General features: G+C 35.4%; 1 protein-coding gene across 4 annotated transcripts in view; it reads left to right on the plus strand.

The window, feature by feature from the left end:
• Positions 1–13,061, plus strand: part of SLIT2 (slit guidance ligand 2) — a 384,281-nt gene that overhangs the window by 244,427 nt on the left and 126,793 nt on the right. For all 4 annotated transcript variants that reach the window (XM_084971629.1, XM_084971630.1, XM_084971633.1 and 1 more), the window contains exons 6-7: positions 5,193–5,264; positions 10,882–10,953. In XM_084971629.1, coding sequence (XP_084827755.1) covers positions 5,193–5,264; positions 10,882–10,953 — 144 coding nt within the window. The remainder of the gene's footprint in view (positions 1–5,192; positions 5,265–10,881; positions 10,954–13,061) is intronic.

A 13,061-nucleotide genomic window follows, 5' to 3' on the forward strand; every position in this document is an offset into this window, starting at 1 on the left:
TAATGGAAAAGAATCTTAAAAAGAAGATATATTTCTATAGATATGTAGATCTATAAAAGTGAACCACCTGAAACTAACATGACATTTTAAATAAACTGTATTTCAATAAAAAATTTTTTTAAAAAGAAAAAAAAAAGAAATTCAGCTGGGAATTCCCATTCTCAGCTCCTAAATCACTTTTCCTAGCCACCTGTGTATCTGATGAGGGCTTCAGTAATATGTAGATTTAAATTGGAGTCAAGGTTTCACTAAATATTTACTACCTATTTTGCAAAACTCAATGAACTTCTCTTAGTTTCATTTTCTTATCTATAAAATCAGAATGATGGTAATGCTTACTTTTTCAAGTTTTTGTGAGGGATAATGAGACAGGTGTATCTCGAGACCCTGCCATTTGCTATGCATTCAATAAATGCTAGCGATTATTATTGTCAGTTTCAATTTCTACCTCCCTTGATGTGTTGGCTTATTCTGACTAGAACATGAAGGTCAACTTACTTGTCTTTCTTCCAAAGTTTATTACCATCTCTCTTAGTGTTACCTTTAGGTTCTTCCTAATATATTATCAAATGGATGTAGCTTTATACCATAGATTACTCCAATAAAACTGAGATTCTTTTCTCCTGTAAGAAATACAAAATGTTACTTGAAACATTGCACAGGGTTATATTTTCAAATAACATAAATTATTTTGGGTTCCTCAGAACAATTATTTCCTTGGTTATTTTCTTCGCTATTGCCCAGGCTAAATAACACAGATGTGCTTTTATGCCCAGGCAAATAATATTGTTGCTGAAACTTCTGGGATGTTCATTTATAAGATTGAATTTAAAGTATTCTTATGCCATCTATATGTTATAACTTAAATTTTGGGCTGCTTCTTAAACAATCACTATTGGCAAACAATCACTATTGGCACAATCCCTTGAATTCTATACACACAAGGGAAGAAACAGAACAGATTCTTTTTCATATCCTGAACATTTCTTCTTGTTCTCTCATTTGATATTTTATCAGGTTTCTTTTCCAATAGTGAAACCTTATTATTCCCTCGTATTGTTCCTAGTCACTTTGATTTTTTTAATTATAGTTGATTTACAATGTTATGCCACTGTGACATGTTTTAAGTCAACTACTTTTTGGAATTTACCATCTTACGGTAGTGATATGAATATGAGCAAAACTTCTATTTCCCTTACCTAAAAACCTAGAAAACTTGAGCAGAGTCATAACAATATTGTTCAGATATTGAGAGACCCTGCCTAGGTTAGAAATTATTAAAGGTTTTTTATGTTAGGTATTGTTTCAGAATTAAAAATGTTTTATGGCATTCCAATTCTTACAAAAAGAAAATCAATTAGTAATAAGATCTTATTACTTGGACAGTGCATTGAAAGATGAATTTTCCATGGGTAAGGACAAAACCAACTAAAGTTCACGCAGGAAGTTAATTTTTTATGTGTAATTCAAGCCGTATGGTATCTATATCTTTTAAAATAAAAACAGGAAATCTCAAAAAAAAAAAAAAAAAGCTTAAAAGTAGCAGAATGCAATATCTCCAGTTATTTTTCAGGATGCCAAGCAAGCAAAGGTTCAACTTTTTTTGTCATTTAATACACCTCTTTTTAAAATTTATATTTAGCAGTGTTATATATTGTCTCTCATACCGAGAATTAATCAACATCTGAAACTAGGCTAAATTATTTTTAGTGTTCAAGTCAGATCAGCTTTAGAAATTTTATGTGCATGAGGCGCAGAGTGATCTCTTTTAATAAAGACACAATGTATTATCTTAGACTAAATTTACCAGCGCTGGGAAAAAATAAAACAGGTACCCTCGAGTTCTTCAAGAGCATCCAAAGAGGAGTAGTAACCACCAAAAAAGGAACCGTAGAACGTTAATGCTGAGATAAACCTTGAAGACGATCTATTTTTTTTAACAACATCATTTTCCTGAAATTAAAGATAAAGCAGCTGCTTCAGAACACACACTTACAAACTAGGACAGTGGAGGATCAGAGGGAGGTGGGATTTGGAATTTGAACAGAAGCAGGAGGAGGGTTGGAAGTAGGAAATGAGGAGTACAAGACACAGCAGTCTGTGGGAGGAGAGGCAGGCAAAAAGTGTGAAAGAAAACCACCAGTGCTGGTATCTATACCGTTCTTTCTCCCTGGAAAATAAGAAAAGCGCTAGCTTGCCTCCGCCTGGAAAGTAGCCCCTGGGTCAGGAAAGAATCCTAAAACTGTCTCTCATCTACCTAGTGTCCTTGTCATCCAGAGATCAACACATTTATTTTATGTCTGGGTAAATAGTTGCAATAATTACTTTTTGGAGAAGTGGGGGAAAAAAAGTTCCTCTTAGTAATTCTTTAATTCAGAATAATGTCATGGCACAATTTGTAATTTAGGGTCGGTGTTTCTCTAAACTCATGGCTAAGAACAGATCCTTTCCTGTTTACAGAAAGCCAAGTGCCCAGGGTTTGAAAGGTAGTGGAAAAGGAAGTGAACAGCATGAGGGAAGAAACAAGGTGCAGAAAAATAGTCCAGAAACCCTGAAATAAATTACACTTGTGCATAGTTTTGACATTGTTTATCTTGAACCACATGCAGACAAATGGAGGTTTGTGCAGAAAGATTTTTCCCGTGAGCAGTCATGCGCGGACAACACTTTCCATAAACATTCCTTTGATTTTGACAAAATCAACCCATTGATGAAAGCATTATTGACTTCGATTTTCATTGTCCTTTCAAATGAATAGCCTTTTCATAAAATACCTTCCTTCTCAGAAGACATTCGAACTCCAGTAGGACGGCACTCAGAAAACTTTTAGAGAAAACTTGGGTCCTAGGAGAGCCGAATATTCTTAATGTTTCAGTGTCCATGAGGGCTTAGATTTCTGTTAAGCATCAGAAGAAGCATGCAACCCTGAGCAAAGTTAAAGACGGGTGAAATGAGGAAAGTTTCCTGCAGCGTCTCACCTTCTGCTGGTATACAGAAAGTAATCTGCCTTTCAATACTTGTAGGACAAGATTTGCTTGAGTGCTTTCTGGCAAGCTAGGGCTTCCTCTTTGTGTATAGTATGCATGATTTAAAAGAAGCTGTGTCAGCACTGATTTATACATTGACAGCTCAGGATAATAAGATATGGGCAAACATACAGCTCACCCTTTTACAGATTAACCTGGAGACTGCATTAGGCAAATTTGATAGCATTAAAAGATTTTGCCAATTTGTCTGGAAACAATTTTTCTTTTGTAGTGTGTCAAGGGTAACACTTCATGCCATTGTGCTAATTTAAATGGCTTTGATAAATTGTTCAAGAGGTTAGAGAATAGTAGTGTAGATATATATTTAGCACTTTAAAATAAAAAAAGCTATTAACTTAATTGTTAAATGAATTTAATCCACAAAAATCAAAAGTGCTCAAGAGTGTAAGCGTTTCCTTGGAACCGTAGCAATCATATTACATCATAAGTCTTTAAAAGTCTTCTTAGAAAATAAAATTATACTTCTGCATACTTCCTAATAAGCAAAAATGCTTTTGGCTGTTACAGTAGCATGAGTGGTAGCTGTATTTGGGGAAAGCCTTAGTTTATACAAGCAATAAAATTGTATCTTCTCCAGGGCTCACCTTTTTTATATTGCATGTCTTAGAGTGTCCCATTTACATAGCATCAAGGTAGCCGCCTGTATGATTATGTCCCCTAGAGACCTTCTTAAAAATGAGATGTATATTTCATGAGACATTCCCTATGTTCATTTCTAAAGTAAGGACTCTGAAGAGGCCCCTCTGAAAGTCACTGGATTAAATCATTGTGCCTGTATTCAGTAGTCTTATGGGAGAAGCAGCCATTTAAACAGTCTCTTAAGAACAGACCTCAAAGGTGAATTAGCCCTTCCAGTGAATTCTTAAAACAAGGACAAGATTCATTTGTATTATGGTCATAGTCTTACCCTGTACATGTGTATTCCTTCCCAGTGTACTTAGAGCTGACAACTCACCTATTTCATCAAACATTTTGTTTCTATCTCAAGTGAAGCATTAAAAAAAAAAAATGTCTTCTTTACTAGAATAATAATATGGCTAAGCATCAAGCTGCTAGATGTAAATAAAAACTGCTTCTTTTTTTTTTTTTTTTTTAAAGGATAGTGTAGTGAGGTGAAGTACAGTTTTCCATTTCACCGAAATAATTCCTTAGCATGAGTAAGGAAGTTTTAATTCCCAAAGCAAGTTTTTTTTTTTTTTTTCCTCTTGATCTTTGAATTTTAACAAATGAGTACTTAATCTGCTGGAGAAGATTTATTTATTTGAATTCAGTCTTATTTAGAATGAACGGATACAGCTTTTAAATATTTAACTGTGGACATATGTATTGTTTTAACAATGTTGCTGCTGTGTATATTTCTTAGTGTTTGGGGCTTAAATTCATATCCTTGAGAAAAGCAAATATTTTTCCATGTCTTAATACTTTAAAAACATATTTTCTGGAGAGTGATATAGTTTGGGAAGTTCCTTATCTGAAAAATCTGTAATAGTTACAGTGCCGAGAATTTGTGTTTAATGGTAACAGTGCAAGCTATGGAAATAGTGACGCTTAATATAAAACAACCGATAGCTTTCAAAGTGTTATGCCTGGTGAGGAATGGCAAGGAGATAGCTAGGACATCATTTCTCTTTCTCGATTTGGAGTTCTTGAAGGAAAACTGCTTTTAAAAGAAGAAAACCTAAAAGTAGTCTTGCTGTTTCTTGCCAAGGATAGTGAAATTAACATGCAGCTGGGCTTCTCTGATAAATGGATTCTGTTAGGTCACTGAGGGGGTGCGTGTGACATTAAGTGATTTACAGTCCTTTACCTTAATGAAATTGTTTCAGCAAGATGACGCTGAAAGCTCTTAATGGATAGCTTTTCTTGATGTAATGAAATTGCATTCCTATGGCATTTAATATAAGGTGCAGTTATTATTTACTGGAGCTTTCCAAGGGCTGCTATTTGCACAGACAGTTCAGAACAAAAAGAGATTTCAGTGGCGGCACTGAGGCCAGAATGTGACATTCTTAAGCAGATGAGTGTATTTGGGAGAGCATTTCAGTTAGTGCAGCCAGGGCTCCAGAGACCCTTCAGGAGACTTCCCTTCACCTAGCCCTGCTAGTGACCAGTCTTTTACATATATTCTTCTAATCTATTTAACAGGCAGCTGGATTACAACCAGATCAGCTGTATTGAAGATGGGGCATTCCGGGCTCTCCGGGACCTGGAGGTGCTGTAAGTATTGCTTATTTCCTTACTCTTGTGACGGGAGCTTTGTGTCTGGGGAGTGCTAATGTGGACGCTTATCTGTTGGCTAGAAACCTTGTGTCAAAACGGTTTCCTAAAGAAGCCCTGAAATAAAGCACAGTGAATACAGAGACGGGTCGAACCAGTGTGTGTGAAAAAGCTGGCTTATCGGATCTGTATGCTTAGGGAACATTGTCTAATCTAGGAAAGACACCTAGGGTATCCACACATCTTGTCTTTTAAGTGTGTCTCCTTATAATAAAATAGTCTCATGCACAGGATTTGTGAGCATTCTCAGAATTGCTATGTATTAATTTATATTGCTATAAAATGACCACAAGAAATAAACCTTAGTAGCTGGTATGTTGGTATTGTTGACTTGCCGTGCAAAGGAAAGACGTTCCCCATTTTAAAATGTCACTGTAACTAGATAGCTTATCATCTTTGTAAGGGTATTTTGAAATGTATTTTCTAATTTGAATAAGTCGCGCATTAAGTCCATTTTAAAGTCTTCACTACTGACTTTGTAAAGCTCCACACAGAGATTTCAGTTACAATTGGCATCCTCTGATGTTCCTGCCTGGGTAGACATGGCTGACAAAACTGGTTAGAGGCAACCGAGTCATCTCTACAGACCTCTGACTCTGTAATTTTAATAACATTGCTAATTATAATCAAAGTAATTTTAATGAAAATTAGAATCACTAAAACTCTTTAAGCCGCTTACACATATCTGTAAATTCTCCATAGAGATTCACTTTTCTAACTTTTTAAATATACTTACACATTTCTCCCCCAATAAAATATTTTCTATGCTGTAATTCATCCATGACTCAATTTGTTCAGAAATCCAAAATTGCATTAAATGTAAAGAAGTTTTGAATTTTTAGCCCATGTGTTAGAAGTTATCCAGAAATCATGAAATCTTCCTTAAAAAAAAAAAAAATCCCATTGCTTTGCTTTATACATTGAGTTTGGAGAGCAGAATGTAATTCTGAAAAAAAAAAAAAGTTGATTGTTTCAACTGGAATGTCTTATTTTAGCAACATTTTCTGTATGATTTTGGTTTGAATTGCAAGTCAGTGAATAGACTTTCTAGCTGTGTCATGTCATGTGCTGCTAAGGTATTAATTATTTTTTAAATAATTCTGTAAGAATGAGTTGATTGAGATAAATTGTTCTGAGAATACATACTGCTCTCTAACCACATGAGAGAGCTTGCTTTGTTTCTGTTGAAAACAGTCTAACTTATTCTAAAGAAAAGACATTCAAAGTGCTTATCCTACACATTGCTGTTATAAGGCCACTTTTTAAATTGTATGCCAGAGCCATTTTTAACATAGGAAGCTTATGGATGCTATTTCAGAGTCAGAATAATTGGGATACAATTACGATTTCCCGATTTTGGTCAGATGTCAAAACTATAGTCAGGATCACTAAACTTTATATGTGAAGACTACCACATGGATTATTTTTTTTGTTTGATTTGATTTGACGGTTTTTACCACAGGTGTTATTTAATTGAGCGGAGCAGATCAAGTCAAATAATTTGTTACTAAGTCAGTCCTCCTAAGTAGGAATATGAATGATACCAAACATTTTATGGAAAATTGGCTATTTTGAATGGATTAAAATCCCATAAACTATTGTGTTATTAGATGCATGGTATTTCTTATTACTACTTGTTAGATGTAGAATAACTAATATATATGTAATATATGGAAGGTTTATTGAGGTTCTCTCTCTATCACCTTAATATATATATATTATTTTTAATTATTACATATATTAATTTTGTGTGTGTGTATATATATTAAGGAGAGAGAAAATACCTGCTTTGTGCCAAGCACTGTGGTAGGCATTGAAAACGCTTTTTTGCTATAAGTTAATGTCATTGCTTAAGTAGTAAGTTCAAGAAAACACAGTCACCTCATGAATTTTGTCATGTTAGCAAAATATCTAAAAGGTAACTTTTCTAAGACCCACTGTCATGAAACACACCAAAGAATGATGAACGTTTTCTGGTGTATGGAATTAAAATCAAATTCCAAAACATTAGGAACTCTTGAGGACCTTAATATATAGGTCTCAAAGAGAGGTCTAATGGTCAGAGTTTGTTTGCTAAAGAAAATAATTGAGCACATAATGTAAGAAAATGTGAATTTTTTTGAAAGAATTTTAATGCTTTATATTCAAATATTATAAAGCCAAGCAGTCATTCTTTTAATATATGTTCATTTTTAAGTGCTCGTAATATATGCTGCTTTACAGAAACTAGTTATTGAAGAAAGTAAGGCCAAATTGGACAGAATACTGGAGACTGGGATTTGTTAAGCCCAAATTTTTGTCAAAGGAATCGGAAGTTCACGTATTATAAATGTTTGGTCTGGAGTTTTTTGAAAATAGAGAGTTACCGTTTGAAGAGTCCCAGAAAGAAAGTTGCCTGTTTTGCTTATCATTTGTAACTCTTTAGAATATATCTTTTTATTATGTGGAAATAATGAAAAAGCATTAATTTGAACCTCACTTTAAATTTCAGATTTCTAATGTTTTAGATTTCTTAAAAAATTTAATTCTATGAATCATTTGTAAATGTATGAATATATTGAGACCAAACAAGAGAAGATGAGAATAATCATACTGGGTCATTGGTGAAGATTTGTTAAATATATATATTAAAGGAAAGAGTGAATAATGTTCAGGAAGAAAAAAAGCCAAGGTAGACGAAAGCAAGGAGACAGTTTAGTACTTGTATGTTCATAGCAAACTGACTTTTTGTGGAATTCCCACCAAGATTTAGAATTAACTTTATTTTCTTAATACGAAGATACTATCTCAAAAATAGCATTGGCGCCTAAATGTAGATCAATATTTTCGTTTTCTTTGGACGCTAGATTCAGGAATGAAATATATCCCTTGAGTTACCAGTTTTATGTAGTTTATTTCTTTTCTTTTCTGTAGAATGGACATAATTTAATTGACTTGAAACAGTGATTCATATCCATTCAATATCAGACTCTCTGCCAAATCCTACGCTTAGCACTAGGGAATAAGAAAGAATAAATCGAGATCTTAGTCTGAGTGAGCCGACATGATAACCAAGACTAACATTTCTTATTTACACACCAGGATGTGCAAGAATACATTAATACATCCGCATTACAAAGAGAAACGCTTGAGGTTGAACATACAGACTTTCATACAGGAAAAAGCATTCACACTTGAAGAAGTACCGTATATAAATTCACATTGTTTCAGAATAGGAATTGACCATAACGCATACATGTCATCATACCTCATCAACAATTACATTGTCAATTTCAAAATAACTTAATTTCGCTGCTTACACATATTGTTCAGTTGCTAAGTGCTAGCTAGCATCAGCATTGCTTTGCCAGCAACAATACTGAATCAAAATACTAAGATCATTTATTGCGCTAGTGACAGTAAGTGAATTAACATTTTGAGAAAAGTCTTCATTGATAGCCACCAGTGTCAGCAGGCAATGAAAACTTTCTTTTGTGTGGGATTATAAGAAACCATAGTTCAGTATTAATGCATGTCTGCTGAGTGTGAATTAGTTTAAGAAAACGTTATCCCCAAAGTCACATTTCAGTATGCTGTGTACTCTGAAGATTTTAGCCATATAAAGTCAGCATAAATTTTGAGGGTGAGAAAAGGGGTCACGTGAAAGCAAATCCCTTTGAGAAGTGAAACCTTTTAGTTCAAACATCAGGATATGGTTTAATGGTGTTTGAAAAAAAAAAAATCTCATTTCACTTGAGTGAAGGAAAATGCTAGAGGCTTTTAGATATAACATGAGCCAACCAATTCAGGGCTTTATAGGTCCTTCATAAAAAGGTGTTTTTTCTACGTGACTTAATTCAGATCACTTGGATTGGTTCTTACATCATTCAATACATTGCAAAGCTGGATATTAAAAAGAGTCAGTGCATGTTCTAGATCTGCAGCTGTAGTGCCCTGCCTTACTGAGAAGTCTAAGCTAATCCCTCAGCTTCTGAACCCCCCCTTGTCCCCGTTGATATCCAGTCACCAGCTGGCCTAAAATGACCTGGCAAATGTATCTTGCTTAGCCCCAACAAACTTGGCCCACAGACTTTTTGAAAGTATTTGAGTTAGTTGCCAGTACTTAAAAATTAAGAGAATCGAGCTCGAAATTTCCATTTCTAGCTTCTCTGGAGAAAACCATTTAGTTTGGCAGCCTTCCATTACAGCAGAGCAACAGTCCATTGGAGCTGGATGTTAGCTGCTACAACAGAGAACATCATCACTGTCACCAAGGTCCTCTTTGTCCCCAGCTGTCTGCCTGCTCTTCTTTGTCTCTCTTCCCATTGCATTTCTTTACATAGAGGCTGCTACTCTCATGGATGTTTCCCGCCTGGCCTCTGTAGGCAAGCGAATTTGCAAGCTCTAATTCAAGCCCTTCTCGAGTATCAGACATCATCCACCTGTGCCAAAATCTCACCTTTATTGCCTCTTTGAGCAACTTGACCTGTTTAGTCTCCACCCTACAGGACCTTCTATGGAGGGGAATCATTGGCCGTCTCCTTACAGTACTCACACATCCCGGGAATAATTCTCTTCTCCCTGTCTTGTCATATCAGACATCTCCAAAGGGAGCGATAAGAGATCTCTCTGCTAAATCTTACTAGGTTTTTGCGATTTGTATAAGGAGGTCTCCCCAGTTGGACTATATGCTATTTTAGGGCAGGATTTATGCCAGATTTATTTTTAGAAATTGCATGTTGCCATAAAAATAAGAGCCATTCAGGAAATAGTTCATGAGTGAATGAGTAGTAGTTGTAGAAATAGTTGTCGTAATACAATGAATGATGTTTACGTTAGAGGGAAAGTAGGAAAAATTTGAACTAAGCAAAAATATGCTTATTTTCACTCTATCTCCTTTGACCACTGTCTTTTTTGACTCTGGTTTCGTGACACCATGGTCACTACCACACAGTAATGAACAAAGAATAGGACTTGGAACTGCAAGTAAAAACCGCTCTAACACATTATGCTTTTACTGCGCTGCTACAGCGTGTCGCTTCATTCCTACCCAATGCAAATACCAAATACAGGTATTGTTCTTCCTACTCAAGTTTCAACAGCGGCTGCTGTCCACAGTAAAAATCAATGAACAGGACTCTGTTCCAGGACCTGACAGAACTGATTCTGTGGCATTGCTATGAGATTTCACTCAAAGAATTCAAATGGATTTATTTACTCGTGAACACTAATTATACATAACACCCCTCGAAGGAAACGTCACTGTTCCAGCTGTGAGTCTCATGTTCATTCCTTAACCAGCGTCCAAAATAGGCGTGTATGAACATAGTATGTAAAGCAATGTGGTCAAAGATAGTACAGCTGAAGTCATAAATTTGTACTAAATATTTGATGAATGCATGGTAATAAGTTAAAATCTGAAATGTATTGTCTCGTGTGTAACATAGTGCATTCTTGAGGCCACCTCTACCAGGTTTTTGTCCTGCGTCGACAAAAATCACAAGTTTTCCCTGTGTTAATATATGAAGTGATCAATGCATTTTCATATCTAAAATGTCTAACTTTTTTTATTCTACAGCACTCTCAACAATAACAACATCACTAGACTTTCTGTGGCAAGTTTCAACCATATGCCTAAACTTAGGACTTTGTAAGTAGCTGCAAAATATATAAAGTCAATTTAATCAATTAAAGATTCCTTTAAAGTACTATTTTTAATAAGCAGAACCCATGATCACTAATTCATCATGGGGTAGACAAGGGAAACACCATTTTTTAAAAAGTTCTAGACATGGTATTGGAGTAAATGAACTATGATTCTGAAAACTTGAAAGCTTTCTTTTAAAGGATATGTGCTATGGGAAGTTCGGGGGTGGGGAGAAAAACATTTACTTTGAGCTCTCCTGAAGGTCACATTTCATTAAGAAATGGAAGACTCCTTGATTGGCTGTCAGAAATGATAAATGGTAAATCTTTATGATTTTATTACTGTATGGCAAGCAAGCCTAATAAAGCCAAACTGGTTCCCCAACATTCTTTGTAACATAAAATTACAACATCACCCTTTAGTGCTTCTATAATTAAGGTTGTGTCAGCATTTATACTTTAAAATATCTTTTCAGGGGTTACAGATGAACATTAAAATATTTTAGATCGGAGTCCCCATCGTGGCACGCAGGAAATGAATCTGACTAGGAACCATGAGGTTGCGGGTTCAGTCCCTGGCCTCACTCAGTGGGTTAGGGATCCAGTGTTGCCATGAACTGTGACGTAGGTCGCAGACATGGCTCGGATCCCGCATTGCTCTGTCTGTGGCATAGGCCGGCAGCAACAGCTCCGATTAGACCCCTGGCCTGGGAATCTCCATATGCCGTGGGTGCGGTCCTAAAAGAACAAAAAAGACAGAAATATGTATGTATATTTTTTAAATGAAGCATTTCCCACTGTGGTGCAGTGGGTTAAGAATCTGGCGTTGCCCCAGCTGTGGTGTAGGTCACAGCTGTGACTCAGATTTGATCCCTGGCCTGGGAATTTACATATGCCGTGAGTGTGTCAAAAAAAAAAAAAAAAAAAAAAGAGAGAGAGAGAAAGAAATATTTTAGGTGAATAAAATGATTCTTTAATAAAATATTTGCTACAGCTATTTTTTTTCTCTTAGGAAAAAAACTCAATCCTCAAAGCCCAGGGTGGGGTTTTAGTTAAAGCATTTTTCAGAGATAAATCTCATTTGAACTGGGTTTCAGATCACCTTGACCTAAAAAATATATTACATTAAATTAAACATGTGAGAAATGGTAAGAAGCATAACCAGAGCATTGGACTTCTTGGGAAAAATGTGTTTTTAAGTAGGGTAAATATATTTTAATAGGGTATTGAAAATATTTTTCTTTTAGCAATAGTTTATAACTGAAAATATTCCATTTGTTTTCTTTATTTAATAAAACATCAGTTGAGTTGCCACTTTTTAAGGAATTAGAGAATACCTATATTAATGTCATTTTTCCTCACTAAAATTTAGCTCTAAATGAGATATCATTATAATTTCATTGAAATATAATTTAGCAAAATAAAATCATTCTAAAAGTAAGCAGACATAACTAAATTTTGTTTTCTTGGGCTGTCAGACTGAGACTAGTCTGGCTAAATGAACAACCACTTCTCTCAAACTATATGTGATGAAATTGTTTTCTCATTAGTTATAATTTTTAAAAAAGACCAAATTGATCAAACTTTCAATCTTTGAAAAACTAAAGTCACTAAGACTGTTAGAAACACCTATCATCAGAGTTCCCTTCGTGGCTCAGAGGAAAGGAATCTATCATCCATGAGTTCACAGGTTCGATCCCTGGCCTCACTCAGTGGGTTAAAGATCTGGTGTTGCCGTGAGCTGTGGTGTAGGTCGCAGACATGGCTTGAATCTGGTGCTGCTGTGGTTGTGGTATAGCCCAGCAGCTACAGGTCTGATTCCACCCCTAAGCCTGGGAACCTCTCTGTGCCACGGGTGCAGCCCTTAAAAAAGGACAAAAAAAAAAAAAAAAACCTGTCATCTGCAATTTTGATGGTGAGTCTTATTTTCCTGTAGAAATCCACTACAATTTGTCTTACTAATCAGGTTTTTAAATTTTCATGTTCTTTTCTCATTTCATAGGTGTGCACATCTAATTGAATCATCGTAATGTGCCGGGCTTAGATAGAAATATTTAGAGGGCAGTGCTATGGGATGGATTTTGTGGCTTCCAAAGGATGCCACTCTGACCT

Source organism: Sus scrofa, chromosome 8 (assembly GCF_054392235.1).
Source record: "Sus scrofa isolate SSC_HxYL_T2T_F1_AM1 chromosome 8, Sscrofa_HxYL_maternal_Yorkshire_Landrace_v2.0, whole genome shotgun sequence".
Lineage (NCBI taxonomy): Eukaryota > Metazoa > Chordata > Mammalia > Artiodactyla > Suidae > Sus > Sus scrofa.